We start from the raw sequence: 17402 nt of genomic DNA on the forward strand, positions 1-17402 counted from the left end.
CCCCCTGCCCCCGCCTTTTTTTTTGAAAGGGTCTCACTCTGTCACCTAGGCTTGAGTGCAATGGCAGGATCATGGCTCAGGGCAGCCTTGACCTCCCTAGGCTCAGGTGATCTTCCTGCCTCAGGCTCCCAAGTAGCTGGGACCAGGTGTGCACCACCAGGCCTGGCCAATTTTTGTATTTTTTGTAGAGACAGAGTTTTGCCATGTTGCCCTAGTTGATGCCCCCTTTTTTTTTTTTTTTTTTTTTTTTTTGAGACAGAGTCTCGCTCTGTCGCCCAGGCTGGAGTGCAGTGACCGGATCTCAGCTCACTGCAAGCTCCGCCTCCCGGATTCCCACCATTCTCCTGCCTTAGCCTCCGGAGTAGCTGGGACTACAGGCGCCTGCCACCTCGCCCGGCTAGTTTTTTGTATTTTTTTAGTAGAGACGGGGTTTCACCGTATTAGCCAGGATGGTCTCGATTTCCTGACCTCGTGATCCGCTCGTCTCGGACTCCCAAAGTGCTGGGATTACAGGCTTGAGCCACCGCGCCCGGCCGTGGTGCCCCTTTTTTTGAAGGCAAAGTGTCATGATGATGGAAATAGCTGATGCAGGTTTCATCATCCAGCCTGTCACCTCTGGGCTGTGTTGGGGTGGGATCTATTTTATTTTGTTTTTTTTTTCCTTTTTATTTTTTCCAGACAGGGTCTTGGTCTGTTGCTCAGGCTGGAGTGCAGTGGGGCAACCATAGCTCACTGCACCCAGGCTCAAGTGATCCTCCCACATCAGCCTCCCCAGTAGCTTGGACTACAGGCATGCAACCACCACACCCAGCTCTGTGTGTGTGTGTGTGTGTGTGTGTGTGTGGTTGTGTATGAAGAGATGGGGGTCTCCCTATGTTATCCAGGCTGGTCTCAAACTCCTGGGCTCAAGCAATCCTCTCGCCTTGGCCTCCCAAAGTGTTGGGATTACAGACGTGAGCCATAGCGCCTGGCAGATCTTCTTTTCTTAGATGTCCTGGAGGCAGGCCGACCCAGGGGCAGGGCCGCTTGTATCCATAAAGGCTGACATTTATGGGTTACTGCCAGCGTGCTTGGCTTATTCAAAGCACTTTACTGGAGTTATCTTGGTTAATCCTTTTAATGTCCTTATGGGAAAAGCTCCAGTGTGATCCTCACTTTGCAGATAGGGAGACAGACACAGAGAGGTCAAGTGCCTTGTGCAGCCATGCAACTAAGGGAGTGTCAAGGCTGGGGTTTGGATCCAGGTTGTCTGAACACAGGGCTTCTTTTTTTTTTTTTATTTTGAGACAGTGTCTTGCTCTGTCGCCCAGGCTAGAGTACAGTAGTGATCTGGGGTCACTGCAACCTCCGCCTCCCAGGTTCCAGTGATTTTCATGCCTCAGCCTCCTGAGTAGCTGGGATGCTGGGATTGTAGGCATGCATCACCATGCCTGTCTAATTTTTTTTCTTTCTTTTTTCTTTTTTTTGAAACGGAGTCTCGCTGTGTCACCCAGGCTGGAGTGCAGTGGCGCGATCTTGGCTCACTGCAAGCTCCGCTTCCCCAGTTCATGCGATTCTCCTGCCTCAGCTTCCTGAGTAGCTGGGACTACAGGTGCCTGCCTGCCACCACACTCAGCTAATTTTCTGTATTTTTATTTTTTGTTATTTAATTTATTTATTTATTTGAGACAGAGTCTTGCTCTGTCACCCAGGCTGGAGTGCAGTGGTGAGATCTCGGCTCACTGCAAGCTCTGCCTCCCGGATTCACGCCATTCTCCTGCCTCAGCCTCCCGAGTAGCTTGGGACTACAGGCGCCCGCCACCGCACCCGGCTAATTTTTTTTTTTGGTGTTTTTAGTAGAGACGGAGTTTCACCGTGGTCTCAATCTCCTGATCTTGTGATCCGCCCACCTCCGCCTCCCAAAGTGCTGGGATTACAGGCGTGAGCAACCACGCCTGGCCCCCTGGCTAATTTTTGTACTTTTAGTAGAGATGGGGTTTCACCATGTTGACCAGATTGGTCTTGAGCTCCTGACTCAAGTGACCCACCCGCCTCAGCCTCCCTAAGTGCTGGGATTATAGGCGAGAGCCACCCCACCTGGCTGGAAAACAGGGCTTCTGTCTCAGTCACTAGGTTGTGAAATGCTTAGTTCATTGGCATAAAAAAGTACATGAGGCTGGGTGTGATGGCTCATGCCTGTAATTCCAGCACTTTGGGAGGCTGAGGCGGGAGGATCACTTGAGCCCTCGGCAGGGCTCTGAGTTGGAGACCAGCCTCGGCAACGTAGTGAGACCCCGTCTCTACAAAACAAATTTTAAAATTAGCATGGTGCGTACCTGTGGTCCCAGCTACTCAGGGGTGCTGAGGTGGGAGAACCGCTTGACCCTGGGAGGTTGCGGCTGCAGTAAGCTATGATCATGCAACTGCACTCCAGCCTGGGGGACACAGCAAGACTCCGTCTCAAAAAAAAAAAATAGTAATAATCTTAGGGTGGTGGTGAGAGAAGAGAGGGGCTATGTAGGGATCAACCCTGGAAAGATGATCGGAAGGGAAGAAGTTCAATGCCCAAAGAAATAGAGAAGGGGCAGTCAGAGAGGTGGGAGGGCGACCACATAGGAACACTAAGTAAACAGGGGTTGGAGCTGCACCTGGGCTGAGGCTGGGTCTATCTTATACTTTTCTGGATCCTGGGGTCCACAATGAAGCCAGCGGCAACAGGACAGAGATTGGCGGGCAGTGCTGGGGAGACCCAGGCGCCTACCCACCCGCCGCTTGCAGAAGAAATGCTAATGAAGCCAAAAATAAATGCAGTACCAGCAAGTGACTGAGTCACCGCCAGTCCGTGGGCAGGTGTCAGCAGCGCAGGGCACCTGGCGGGGCTCATGCGTCCCGCTGCCTGGCAGCTCTGTGCGTGTGCACACACGTGCAGGGCCATCGTCCAGCCACAGGCCCTGCCATCCACAAGCCCCTTTGCCATCCATGGGGTCACCCCAGGGACAGGCCTCAGCTACCTCAGGAGGGCCAGCTGCCACCTTCATTCCCTTAGCAAGCAATTACTGAGTGCCTGCTTTGTCCCGGACCCTGTGTTCAAACCAAATCCCCTGTCCTCTGAAAACTGATGTCCTAGAGCAACAGTCTAGAACTTTCCCAGGGATGGAAATGTTCTCTATCGACGCTAACTTGAAAAGTGGCTAGGACAACTGAGGGATGACGTTTTTACTTTTATTTCACTTTAATTGATTTAAGCGTGAATATCTATATGTGGCTGCCATATGGAACACCAGTGCTCTAGGGAGAGATACAGACAAGAAACGATTGTTCTAATAAAAAAAAGTAAAGTAATGCTCGCTTCAGCAGCACATATGCTAAAATTAGAACAATACAGAGAAGATTAGCATGGCCCCTGTGCAAAAAATGAAGCATTTCATTCTTTCTTTTTTTTTTTTTGAGATGGAGTCTCACTCTGTCACCCAGGCTGGAGTGCAGTGGCGTGATCTCAGCTCACTGCAACCTCCGCCTTTGGCGTTCAAAGGATTCTCCTGCATCAGCCTCCCGAGTAGCTGGGATTACAGGCTCCTGCCACCACGCCCAGCTAATTTTTTGTATTTTTAGTAGAGACAGGGTTTCACCATGTTGGCCAGGCTGGTCTCGAACTCCTGACCTCAGGTGATCCACCTGCCTTGGCCTCCCAAAGTACTACGATTACAGGCATGAGCCATGGTGCCTGGCCTCTTTTTTGTTTTTTAATTTAATTTTTTAAAAATTTAATTCCACTGTGCAGTGGAATGGTCAGATGCTGCCCTGACAGGATCTGTGTTGGCTGGGGCAGGATGAGGATTTTTTTTTTTTTCACTATGTCGCCCAGGCTAGAACCTATGTCCACTCCTGTGTCCCAATTTGTGAGAAGCACAGTGATGAGCAGGGTGTGCCCAAAGGAGGGGAAGGACGCTTAAGTCAGGGAGGACACAGAAGCCTGTGTTCTGGGAGAAACATTCTGCGAGGTCCTTCAGGCAGCCCTGGTCTCTGGGAGCCCCATTCCAGTTCAGGCTGAGGAAGGACTTTGCTATAGGCAGGGAAGTCCACAGATGCTTTGGGGCAGTTTCTGAAAGGAGTAAACTCCTCGTAACAGGGGGCATATGAGAGGGAGTTGGTGACCACTGGTTGGGGAAGTTATAAAGAGGACTCCATAGGGAGGGTTTGATTAGAGCAGTTTGGGGGCCTGGGGTCTTGATTCCAGGAAGGCAAAAGATCTGTAGTTTGACTCTTCCCCATACTACCCATCCATCCTTCAGCGCACTCAGATCCCTGTGAGAACAACCCTTGTCTTCATGGAGGGACATGTAATGCCAATGGTACCATGTATGGCTGTAGCTGTGATCAGGGCTTCGCCGGGGAGAACTGTGAGATTGGTGAGTACCCCAGACTCAGGATCTGAATCTAAATTTATTTGACTCCAGAGCCTTGGGTTGTACTCCAGCAGCCATGCCCTCAGAATTCAGAGATCACAAAAAGCTGGTTTCAGATGCTCCATTCCCAAATCCCAGTCCTTACATCCAGCTAAATCAGCCCAGTTAGTAGATCCAGAATCAAACAGCTGAGCTTTCATCTCTGGTGTGCTGTCTCCCATTACTACCAGTCAGAGTGGGAAGAGAAAGACAAAGGAATGATATGTCCAAGACTCCTCCCTGCAAAGTCCCTGTGGGGATCTTGCCCTTTCCTGGGTGGGTGGGAGGTATAAGCACTGCCACCAGAACTGCTGGGTGCTAGCTTCAAAGCCCAACACAAGAAATACTACCAATTATGAAATTACAACAACAAATATAAGTGACATAATTTCTTGAGCTCTATGCATCATCTTGACTTCACAACCTTCACAATCACAAGACTGATTACAGAATTATAACAATAAATATAAATGATATAATTTATTGAGCTCTTCTATTGCTTCCCTACTCACAATCACCCTTGAGTAGGAGCCCATTATTATTACCATTTTCAAAAAAATAAGCTGAGTTTCAAGGAGGGAAAGTGACTTGCCCAGTGCCGTATGTGCCTCAAGCACTGTCTACACATGGACCGGTAGAAGAAGAACTCAGTGAATATCTAGCTTTACCCACAAACAGCTTTGTGACTCTGTGCAAGTCTTTGCAAATGCCTAAAAGAGACTCCAACTTCAGTTTTCTATGAGCCTGTTTTTGAGAGTATAATCTTCACTTCTCTAGAGTCAGGGAGAACAGTCTGCACATCCTGGCTCTCAGCTGCCCCAATGGCATCTGCTCTCATTAATGCTAATTTATGTTAATTGTATGAGGTTCTACCCCCTTGCCTGCAGAGTCACTGGGCCATCTGTGCAGACTGCGACTGCTGCACTCAGGTCCAGGATGGATGGTAGGACTATGACCCCATCTTCTGCTTAGTTTCCTGTGGGGGCTCAGAGCCAAGGGGAAGCTGACCTCTGACTCAGTCTCTTCTCCTCTCTGCCAGACATTGATGACTGCCTCTGCAGCCCCTGTGAGAATGGAGGCACCTGTATCGATGAGGTCAACGGCTTTGTCTGCCTTTGCCTCCCCAGCTATGGGGGCAGCCTTTGCGAGAAAGGTGAGTTTCTGTTGCAACCCCAGAAACAGTTCCAAGAGTGGGGTTGGGTGCCCAGCCACAGGCTTCCCCATATACTCCAGGTCCCTGCCTCCAGTTCCATGGCTGTGAGCCTGACACAAGATAAATTATTGTTTTAGACAAATAGTGCGTAACATAGAATTAACCATTTTATTTTATTTTATTATTTTTTTGAGATGGAATTTCACTCTGCCACCCAGGATGGAGTGCAATGACGTCGTCCTGGCTCACTGCAACCCCCACTTCCCAGATTCAAGCAATTCTCCCTGCCTCAGCCTCCCAAGTAGCTGGGATTACAGACGCCCACCACCATGCCTGGCTAATTTTTGTATTTTTTAGTAGAGACGGGGTTTTGCCATGTTGGCCAGGCTGGTCTTGAACTCCTGACCTCAGGTGATCCACCCACCTTGGCCTCCCAAAGTGCTGGATTTACAGGCATGTGCCCCTGCGCCTGCCCTATTTTATTTTATTTTATTTTATTTTATTTTACTTTATTTTTTTGAGATAGAGTCTCGTTCTGTCACCAGGCTGGAGTGCAGTGGCATGATCTCAGCTCACTGCGACCTCCCCCTCCCTGGTTCAAGAGATTCTCCTCCCTCAGCCTCCCGAGTAGCTGGGATTACAGGCACGCACCACCACGCCTTGCTAAATTTATTTTATTTTTTGAGACAGGGTCTCACCCTGGCACCCCGGCTGGAGTACAGTGGTGTGATCTTGGCTCATTGTAGTTTTGACCTCCCAGGCTCAAGTGATCCTCCCACCTCAGCCTCCCCAGTAGGCTGGGACTACAGACACATGCCACCATGCCTGGCTAATTTTTGTATATTTTGTAGAGACAAGGTTTCACCATGTTGCCCAGACTGGTCTTGAACTCCTGAGCTCAAGCAATCTGTCCACATCAGCTTCCCAATCTACTGGGATTACAGCCACTGAGCCCAGCCAAATTAACCATTTTAAAGTGTACATTTCAGTGGCATTCTGTACAATCACAATGTTGTATAGCCATCACCTCTCTCTAGTTCCAGAACTTTTTCAGCACCCCAGAAAGAAACTCTGTGCCCACTAGGCGGTCACTCCCTATTCCCATTCCCCAGACCCTGGCAACCGCTAATCTGCTTTCTGTCTCTGTGGATTTGCCTGTTATAGACGTTTCATATGAGTGGAATCTCAAAATATGTGTCTTTTGTGTCTGGCTTCTTTCACCTGGCATGTTTTCAAGGTTCATCTGTGTTGTAACATGAATCAGTGTTTCATTCCTTTTCATGGCTGAGTAATATTCCGTTGTATGGCTATATCACATTTTGTTTATCTATTCGTGTTTTTTTTTTTTTTTTTTTTTTTTTTTTTTTTTTTTTGAGACGGAGTCTCGCTCTGTTGCCCGGGCTGGAGTGCAGTGGCCGGATCTCAGTCAAATTTCCTGGTTTACGCATCTCTCCCCCTCAGCTGTAGTGGGCTACAGGCGCCGCATTCGCCGCTATTTTTTTGTTGTAGGACGGGTTTCACCTGGACAAGGCTGATCTCCTGACCTCGTGATCCGCCCGTCTCGGCCTCCCAAAGTGCTGGGATTACAGGCTTGAGCCACCGCGCCCGGCCTCTATTCGTGTTTTGATGGATGCGTGGAATTGCTGGGTCATATGGTAACTCTAGGTTTAATTTATTTTTATTTATTTTTTATTTTTTTAAAGATGGGGTTTTGCCATGTTGCCCAGGCTGCTCTCAAACTACTGGGTTCATGTAATCCTTCTGCCTCAGCCTCCCAAAGTGTTGGGCTTACAAACATGAGCCACCGTGCTTGGTCTTTTTTTTTTTTTTTTTGAAACAGTTTCTCACGCTGTGTTCAGGCTGGAAAGTACAGTGGTACAATCATAGCTCACTGTCATCTTGAACCCCCAGGCTCAAACAGTCCTCTTGCTTCAGCCTACCCAGTAGCTGGAACTGCAGGTTCGTGCCACCATGCCTGGCTAATTTTTATTTTTTTAATTTATTTTTATTTTTATTTTTTGAGACAGAGTCTCACTCTGTCACCCAGGCTGGAGTGCAGTGGTGTGATCTCAGCTCACTACAACCTCCACCTCCCGGTGCAAGTGATTCTCATGCCTCAACCTCCCCAGTATCTGGGACTATAGGCATCCACCACCACACCTGACTCAATTTTTTTTTTTTTTTTGAATTTTTAGTAGAGATGGGGCTAAGCTGGTCTTGAACTCCTGGCCTCAAGTGATCCACCAGCCTCGACCTCCCAAAATGCTGAGATTACAGGCCTGAGCCACCATCCTTAGCCTACTTTTCCTTTAAAAAAATTATATGTAATCCCAGCACTTTGGGAGGCCAAGGCGGGCAGATCTGAGGTCAGGAGATCAAGACCATCCTGGCCAACATGGAGAAACCCTGTCTCTACTAAAATTACAAAAATTAGCCAGGCGTGGTGACACGCGCCTGTAATCCCAGCTACTCGGGAGGCTGAGGCAGAAGAATTGCTTGAACCTGGGAGGTGGAGCCTGCAGTGAGCCAAGATCGAGACATTGCACTCCAGCCTGGGCGACAGAGGGAGACTCCATCCCAAATATATATATGTATATATCTCCATCCTAGTGGGTGTGAAGTATCTCATGGTGGTTTCGACATTGACAATGAGCATCTTTTCATGTGCTTGTTGGTCATTTGTATGACTTCTGTGGAGAAATGTCTGAGCTCCCATGTCCATACAAAGGATGTAGCCCTGACATCAGAGAAGGAGACTTCAGCATTGGAATGAGAGGGGGTGTCAGGGACTGATCTCCCACTTAAATCTCTTCCAGAAACAAAGAAAAGACGTTAAGATTTGGCCAGTGTGGTGGCTCACGGTTGTAATCCCAACATTTTAGGAGGCTGAGGTGGGCAGATCACTTGAGGCCAGGAGTTTGAGATCAACCTGACCAACATGGTGAAACCCCATCTCTATTAAAAATACAAAAATTAGCTGAACATGATGGCACATGCCTGTAATCCCAGCTACTCTGGAGGCTGAGGTGGGAGGATTGCTTGAGTGTGGTAGGCGGAGGTAGCAGTGAGCCGAGATTGTGCCATTGCACTCCAGCCTGGGCAATAGAGTGAGACCCTGTCCAAAAAAACAAAAGTCAATATGGGAGGTGAAAGGGTCGGGAGAGCAGAGCCTCAGGAGGAGGGGCCAGGCATGGGGAGAGGGGTGATCTCGCCTCGCAGTGACCTTGGATTGGGCCCTCTCTCTGGTGGGCTAGCTGTGCTCACGCTGGTAGGCCTTGGGCCAAGGCCAGACCCCCCTCACGCTCCTATCCCATCTCCCAGACACTGAGGGCTGTGACCGCGGCTGGCACAAGTTCCAGGGCCACTGTTACCGCTATTTTGCCCACCGGAGGGCATGGGAAGATGCCGAGAGGGACTGCCGCCGCCGCTCCGGCCACCTGACCAGCGTCCACTCACCAGAGGAGCACAACTTCATTAATAGTAGGGGCTCTGGGGGAGGGGGCCACCTGCCTGGAGGGTGGGCAGGGGTGGCACTTGTAGCCCTTTGCCAGGGCATCCCTTCCCTGGTTTTCAAGACGTCACCTTTCCAAAGCTGTGTTCATTAACGCAAGCCCTGACTACTTCTTAATGCATGAAATCTGTCAATTCACTTGTTAATTCATACATTCACTTCATTCATTCATTCATTCATTCACCAAATATTTACTGAGTACCTGCTGTGTGCCAGGCACCATTCCAAGAACACTGACACAGCACAGCAGTGATCAAAGCTGACTTTGCTCTGTCCTCAGGGAGTGACCGTTTCTTGGGGAGGATATAGACAAACAAGTAAATATCTAAGTGAATAAGTCTATACTGTAATTCAACGGATCCTATGTGTGCTGATAACAAAACAGGGCCAGGAGATGGAGGGTGATGGGGGAAGTACCTGTGATGTGTTGGATGAAATAAGGAATGAGCCTTGCAAAGACCTAGGAGAGAGACAAGTGTTGCATTCATGTAATCTGGGACTTATTGATTTATTCATTATCCCTCTGCCTTTTGCTCATCCATCCATTTATTCTGTTTATTCCGTTTGCCGCCATCCCATCCCTCATTGACTCCGTTTCTTCCTTCCCTGGTTCGCTTGTTTCTTTTTCCTTGACGTATCCCACCAGGCCACTCCCTCCTGAGCGACTGGCTCGCGCCTTCTCACCTGTCTGCCCGTCCAGCGCCCACTGGTGTCTCCTGTCCCCTACTTCTCATTTCTGCAAAGATGTGACAGTGCCTGGGTTTATTCCTGCTTCTTCTAGCCACAAACCCTGGCATAGCCTGGGCCTAATTCCAGTTCTTCCCATGCCTCACCCCCCTAAAAGAGGGTAGCCAGAGTCCTTGCTTTCGGAGGGTGGGGTGAGGACGCACCTGCAGCCTACACTGAAGCTGGGAGAGGGGTTCATGCCTGTCCCCTGACCCTCCTCCTCCTTGCTCTCCCTCCTACCTCCCCATCTTCCCTCCCACTTCTTCCCCTCCTCCTTCCACTCCTCTTCCTCCCTCCTCCTCCCATTCTTTCTCCTCCTCCTAGTCCTCCCCTTCTCCCTCCCCCTCCTCCTCCTTCCACTCATCTTCCACCTCCTTTCTCCTCTTCATCCTCCCTACCCTCCTCCCTCTCCTCCTCCCATTCCTCATCCTCCTCTCTCTTTTCCTTCCCCTTCCCTCCCCTCCTCCTTCCACTCATCTTCTTCCTTCTTTCTCCTCCTCATCCTGCCTCCTCCTCCTCCCATTCGTCTCCTCCTCCCTTATGCTCCTCCCCAGGCCTCCTCCCTTCTACTCCGCCTCCTTCCCTTTCCTCCCCCTTCCCTCTTGCTCTTCCTCTTCCCTTCCACTCCTCCTCCTTTCTCCTCCCCATCCTCCCTCCCATTCCTCTCCCTCCTCCCTCCAACTCCTCCCCTCCTCCTTCCATTCATCTTTCTCCTCCTTTCTCCTTCCTCTTCTCTCCCTCCTCCCTCCCATTCCTCTGCCTCCTCTTTCCACTCATCTTCCTCCTCCTTTCTCTTCCCCATCCTTCCTCTCACTCCTCCCCCTCCCTCTTCCACTGATCTTTCTCCTTCTTTCTCCTCCCCCTCCTCCTCTTATTCCTCCCCCTCCTCCCTCCTGCTCCTCCTCCCTTCCATTCCTCCTCCTTCCTCCCCATCCTTCTTCCTACTCCTGCCCCTCCTCCCTTTCACTCCTCCTCCTTTCTCCTCTCCCTCCTCCCCCTCTTCTCTCTCCTTCTCCCTCCCCCCACTTCCCTTCTCCAGCTCTTACAGAGACTGGGGGAGGGCACCTGTGTCCTCTAACGTCTGTAAACTTCACTTCTATCTCCCTCACTCTCCACCTCAACCTCCAGCCCACCTCCAGGCTGAGGAATGGACTGGGTCTTCCCCTCCCACACATACCTCACCCGGCCCCCAGCCCATAGAGAGGCTGAGGAAGGGGCTCTGGATCCTCCTCCATCCCTGTACCCTCCTCTTCCCCCTTGATTTCCACCTTCTAGATCTTTCCCCCCACCCAGCCCACCTCCAGACTGGGGAAGGTGAGGAATTCTTTCCTCCCACACCCTACCCCACCTCACCTGTGCCTCTGCCCTGGGCTGGAAGAGGCATGGGTGAACACCCAGACCCACAACCCCCGACCCTGCAGGCTTTGGGCACGAAAACACGTGGATCGGCCTGAACGACAGGATCGTGGAGAGGGATTTCCAATGGACGGACAACACCGGGCTGGTGAGTGGTGGGGGCTGCAGGCCTAGGCTGCTGAGCTGCATCAGGCCTGACATCTGGCCTCAGTTTGCCCTTTTGTGCAAAGTTGTCGCAATTGGGTGTCAAAGGTCTCTAGTGGCTCTAAGATGCTGGAGTTGGCAAAGGAGCTTCAAGTAAAGGCCTTCTCCCCTGACTTCCCCAGCTCAGGTAAACAGACCACGCCCACCCAGCTGCAGAGGTTACAAACCTGAGACTAGGGTCTGACGCCTCCCCTACTCACTTTGCCTGGTCCCCCAGCCATAGTCTCTCAAATATTCTCATTTCTAGGCTGGGCATGGAGGCTCACACCTGTAATCCCAGCACTTTGGGAGGCCAAGGTGAGGTAATCACTTGAGACCAGCCTGGCCAACATGGTGAAACCCTGTCTCTACTAAAAATATAAAAATTAGCTGGGCGTGGCAGCATATGCCTCTAATCCCAGCTACTCGGGAGGCTGAGGTGCGAGAATTGCTTGAACTTGTGGGGTGGAGGTTGAAGTGAGCCGAAATCACGTCACTGCACTTCAGCCTAGGTGATGATAGAACGAGATTCTGTCTCAAAAAACAATATATATATATATATATATGCCGGGCGTGATGGCTCATGCCTGTAATCCCAGCACTTTGGGAGGCCAAGGTGGGCAGATCACGAGGTCAGGAGATTGAGACCATCCTGGTTAACATGGTGAAACCCCATCTCTACTACAAAATACAAAAAAATAGCCAGGCGTGGTGGCGGGCGCCTGCAGTCCCAGCTGCTCGGGAGGCTGAGGCAGGAGAATGGCATGAACCCGGGAGGCGGAGCTTGCAGTGAGCTGAGATCGCACCACTGCACTCCAGCTTGGACGACAGAGCAAGACTCCGTCTCAAAAAAAAATAAAATAAAATAAAAAAATTATATATATATATATATGTGTATATATATATAATTTCTAGGCCAGGCTGGTGGCCCATGCTTGTAATCCCAAGCACTTTGGGAGACTGAGGAGGATCACTTGAGTCCAGGAGTTCAAGGCTGCAGTGACGTGTGATCACATCACTGCACTCCAGCCTAGGTGACACAGCAAGACCCTGTCTCTAAAAACATATTAGCTCAGCATCCTCCCTGCTTCAAGCCCTTCCAGACTCTCCATTGTTCTCAAGATAAAAATTCCCCTTCTCCCACTGTGTAAAAATCTGGCTGTTCCTCACACAGTTAAACATAGAAACTGGGTACAGTGGTACACGCCTGTAGTCTCAGCTACTCGGGAAGCTGAGGCGGGATGATCACTTAAGCCTAGGAATTGGAATCCAGCCTGGGCAACACAGTGAGACCCCCGTCTCTAAAAATATAAAAATAAAAATAAAAAGTTAAACATAAGAGTTACCATATGACCCAGCAATTCTACTCCTAGGTACATACTCAGAAGAATTGAAAACAGAGATTCAAACTGGTACAAAAATGTACATTATTCAGGTCATGGATACACTAAAAGCCAAGACTTTGCCAGTAGACAATATATATTTTATTATATGCATATGCGTGTAATAAAATTGCGCTTGTACCCTTTAAATTTATACAAACAGGCCGGGCACAGTGGCTCACGCCTGTAATCCCAGCACTTTGGAAGGCTGAGGCAGGCACATCACTTGAGGTCAGGAGTTCCAGAACAGCCTGGCCAACGTGGTAAAACCCCATCTCTACTAAAAATACAAAAATTAGCTGGGCATGGTGGTGCCCACCTGTAATCTCAGCTACTTGGGAGTCTGAGGCAGGAGAATCACTTGAACCCGGGAGGCAGAGGTTGCAGTGAGACGAGATCACATCACTGCACTCCAGCCTGGGCAACAGAGCAGGACTCCATCTCTAAAAAACAAAACAAAACAAAACAAAAAAATTTTATACTAAGAAAGAAAAAGAGGCTGGGTGTGGTGGCTCACACCTGTAGTCCTAGCACTTTGGGGAGGCCAAAGTAGGAGGATCGCTGGAGCCCAGGAGTTCGAGGCTCCAGTGAGCTAAGATTGCACCACTGCACTCCAGCCTGGGTGACAGAGCAAGATGCTGTCTCAAACAAAACAAAACAAAACAGGCTGGGTGCGGTGGGTGGCTCATGCCTGTAATCCCAGCACTTTGGGAGGCCAAGGCGAGTGGATCACCTAAAGTTGGGAGTTCGAGACCAGCCTGGGCTACATGGCGAAACTCCATCTCTACAAAAAATTCAAAAATTGAGACAGAGCGAGACTCGGGCTCCAAAATAAAATAAAATAAAATAATAAACAAAACATGGAATGAGCCAAGCATAAAAGACCAGCTGTTCTATGATTTTTTTTTTTTTTTCATGAAGCATTCAGAGTAGGCAAATTTAGAGACAGGAAGTAGATTAGTGTTTGCCAGGGGCTAGGGGTCAGGAGAAGGGGTAGTCACTAGTGCTCAATGGGGACAGAATTTTGTTGTGTCGTGATGAAAAAGTTCTGGAAATAGGCCACGCGGGGTGGCACACGCCTGTAATCCCAACACTTTGGGAGGCCGAGGTAGGTGGATCACAAGGTCAGGAGTTCAAGACCAGCCTGACCTATTGGTCAGGTGCAACCCTGTGTCTACTAAAATTACAAAAATTAGCTGGGCGTGGTGGAGCGCACATGTAATCCCAGCTACTCAGAGGCTGGGGCAGGAGAATTGCTTGAACCCGGAAACTGGAGGTTGCAGTGAGCCAAGATCACACCACTGCACTCCAGCCTGGGCGACAGAGAGAGACTCCATCTCAAAAAAAAGTTCTGGAAATAATGGTGATGGTTATGCAACATTGTGAATGTAATTAATGTATTAAACTGCACACCACCTCTTGAACCTGGGAGGCAGAAATTGCAGTGAGCCAAGGTCGCACCACTGCACTCCAGCCTGAGTAATACAGACTCTGTCTCAAAAAAATAAAAATAAAAATAAACTGCACATGTAAAAATGGTTAAAATTGGCTGGGTGCGGTGGCTCAAGCCTGTAATTTCGGCAGTTTGGGAGGCCAAGGTGGGTGGATTGCAAGGTCAGGAGTTCAAGACCAGCCTGGCCAACATGGTGAAACCCCGTCTCTACTAAAAATACAAAAATTAGCTGGGCATGGTGGCGCATGCCTGTAATCCCAGCTACTCAGGAGGCTGAGGCAGGAGAATTACTTGAACCAGGACCCGGGAGGTGGAGGTAGCAGTGAGCAAGATCGCACCACTGCGCTCCCGCCTGGGCTCTGTCTCAAAACAAAACAAAACAAAACAAAAATGGTTTTTTAGGAATTTTGTGCTATATATATTTTGCCACAGTTTCTAAAAATTCACCTCCTTTCCTCTAATGCAAGATCTGGTCCCTCTCCACTCTCTGAGCATATCCCAACCCCATCACACAGCTCCAGCCTCACTAGGCTTTGTCTGTTCCTCAAGCAGAACAAGTTCAAGTTCAGTCCTGCCTCTGAGCCTTCACACTGGTGGTTCCCTTTGCTAGGAATACTGTTCCCTGTCCGAACCCTTACTACTTTTTTTTTTTTTTTTTTTTTTGAGACAGAGTCTCACTCTGTCATCCAGGCTGGAGTTCAGTGGTGCAACCCAGCTCACTGCAACCTCTGCCTCCCAGGCTCAAGCGATTCTCCTGCTTCAGCCTCCTGAGTAGCTTGGGACTACAGGCGTGCACCATCATGCCTGACTAATTTTTGTATTTTATTAGATACAAGGTTTCACCTTGTTGTCCAAGGTGGTCCTGAACTCCTGACCTCAAGTGATCTGCCCCTCTTGGCCTCTCAAAGTGCTGGGATTACAGACGTGAGCCACCGTGCCCGGCCTTGAATCCTTACCGTCTTTGATTCTTTAACTCTCACATTGCCTCCTTAGGGAAGTCCTCCTGGACTTCGGGCTGAGATCACCATTTGTCCCACCATTTATCTTTTCTATCTTTTTTTTTTTTTTTTTTTTTTGAGACGGAGTCTCGGTCTTGTCGCCCAGGCTGGAGTGCCATAGCGCAATCTTGGCTCACTGCAACTTCTGCCTCTTGGGTTCAAGAAATTGTCCTGCTGGGATTACAGGCGCACATCACCACACCTGGCTAATTTTTTTTTTATTTTTAGTGGCAACAGTGTTTCACCATATTAACCAGGCAGGTCTCGAACTCCTGACCTCAGGTGATCTGCCCACCGTGGCCTCCCAAAGTGCTGGGATTACAGGCGTGAGCCACCAGGCCAGGCCTTGGCCCACCATTTATCTAACACTGATTCATGTTGAAAATGCACTGGGTGCGGCCAGGCACCCAGGGAGGCAGGAGGACCAGGGAGAGGGATGATGCAGCCTCCGAGCCACAGGAATGGTGGCTTGGATGACAGTGGTGGCCCCCCTCAGGATGGGCAGGACAGTGGCCATTGTAGAGATGGGAACACTGAATCCCTGTGAGTTTGAGGGGTCTGGCCAGGGGAATCCCACAGCAGGAAGTGCCAGAACCTGGGCTGGAACAGAGGTCCCCTGAACAACTCCCTGCCCCCTATTCCTGCAGCAATTCGAGAACTGGCGAGAGAACCAGCCGGACAATTTCTTTGCGGGTGGCGAGGACTGTGTGGTGATGGTGGCACATGAAAGCGGGCGCTGGAACGATGTCCCCTGCAACTACAATCTACCCTATGTCTGCAAGAAGGGCACAGGTATGCGGTGCCCCCTGCTCCTTTTCCTCTCTGTCACTTTTGCACACTGGTTCTCTGTTGCCCAGGCTGGAATGCAGTGGCATAATCATGGCTCATCACAGCCTCCACCTCCTGGGCTCAAGCGATCCTCCTGCCTCAGCCTCCCGTGTAGCTGGGACTATAGGCATGCACCAACATGCCCAGATAATTTTTGTATTTTTTTGTAGAGATGGGGTTTTGCCATGTTGCCCAGGCTGGTCTTAAACTCCTGGGCTCAAGTAATCTGCCTGCCTCAGCCTCTCAAAGTGCTGAGATCATATCCATAAGCCATTGTGCCCAGGCTTGATTCATTTTTTTTTTTTTCATGAAGCATTCAGAGTAGGCAAATTTAGATAGAGGAAGTAGATTAGTGTTTGCCAGGGCATAGGGGTCGGGAGAAGAGGGAGTCACTAGTGCTCAATGGATGCAGAATTTTGGTGTGTCGTGATGAAAAAGTTCTGGAAATAGGCCATGCGGGGTGGCTAACACCTATAATCCCAACACTTTGGGAGGCCGAGGTGGATAGCATTATATATATATATTTTTTAATTTATTCTTATTTTATTTTTATTTATTTATTTATGTTTTTGGAGACAGTTTTACTCTTGTTGCCCAGGCTAGAGTGCAGTGGCGTGATCTTGGCTCACTTCAACCTCCACCTCCCAGGTTCAAGTGATTCTCCTGCCTCAGCCTCCCAAGAAGCTGGTATTACAGGTGTATGCCACCACGCCCAGCTGATTTTTATATTATTAGTAGAGACGGGGGTTTTGCCATGTTGGGCAGGGTGGTCTCGAACTCCTGACCTCAGGTGATCCACCCACCTCGGCCTCCCAAAGGGCAGGGATTACAAGCATGAGCCACCACACCTGGCTTTCATCTTTTTAAGTTGGTAAATGTCAGCCCAGCCAGTTCTCACTTTCCATCAGCGTGTGAGAGTGCTTGTTTCCTCCCACCCTTGCCAACTCTGCACATTCTCAAACTTTTGTTCTTTGTTCATCTAAGTGAGGAAAAATAGTATCTCATTGTTATCTTAGTTTGCATGCCTTTAAGGATGAGAATAACCAATTGTTTTTTGTTTGTTTGTTTGAGGTGGAGTCTCACTCTGTCATCCAAGCTGGAGTGCAGTGTTACAGTCTCAGCTCACTGCAACCTCCGCCTCCCAGGTTCAAGCGATTCTCCTGCCTCAGCCTCCCGAGTAGCTGGGATTACGGGCATACACCATACCTGGCTAATTTTTTTTTTTTAATTTTTAGTGGAGATGGGGTTTCACCATGTTGACCAGGCTGGTCTCAAACTTCTGACCTTAAGTAGTCTGCCCGCCTCAGCCTCCCAAAGTTCTGGGGTTACAGGTGTGAGCCACCATGCCTGACCTAACCAGTTGTTTATATGTTGACAGGCTGTTGGTA

The 17402-nt window shown here is 49.6% G+C and overlaps 1 protein-coding gene and 1 non-coding gene across 2 annotated transcripts in view; both read left to right on the forward strand.

Moving 5' to 3' along the window:
* The window catches only part of NCAN (neurocan), a 40989-nt gene that overhangs the window by 18215 nt on the left and 5372 nt on the right, over positions 1–17402 (forward strand). Inside the window, exons 9-13 of the mRNA XM_010386705.2 lie at positions 4272–4388; positions 5464–5577; positions 8899–9057; positions 11236–11318; positions 15834–15978. Of these exons, the coding sequence (XP_010385007.1) occupies positions 4272–4388; positions 5464–5577; positions 8899–9057; positions 11236–11318; positions 15834–15978 (618 nt within the window). The remainder of the gene's footprint in view (positions 1–4271; positions 4389–5463; positions 5578–8898; positions 9058–11235; positions 11319–15833; positions 15979–17402) is intronic.
* LOC115899377 lies at positions 3321–3422 on the forward strand. The gene has a single exon (XR_004059100.1). It is a non-coding gene; the product is annotated as a U6 spliceosomal RNA (small nuclear RNA).

The sequence above is a fragment of the Rhinopithecus roxellana genome, chromosome 8 (assembly GCF_007565055.1).
Source record: "Rhinopithecus roxellana isolate Shanxi Qingling chromosome 8, ASM756505v1, whole genome shotgun sequence".
Classification (NCBI taxonomy): Eukaryota; Metazoa; Chordata; class Mammalia; order Primates; family Cercopithecidae; genus Rhinopithecus; species Rhinopithecus roxellana.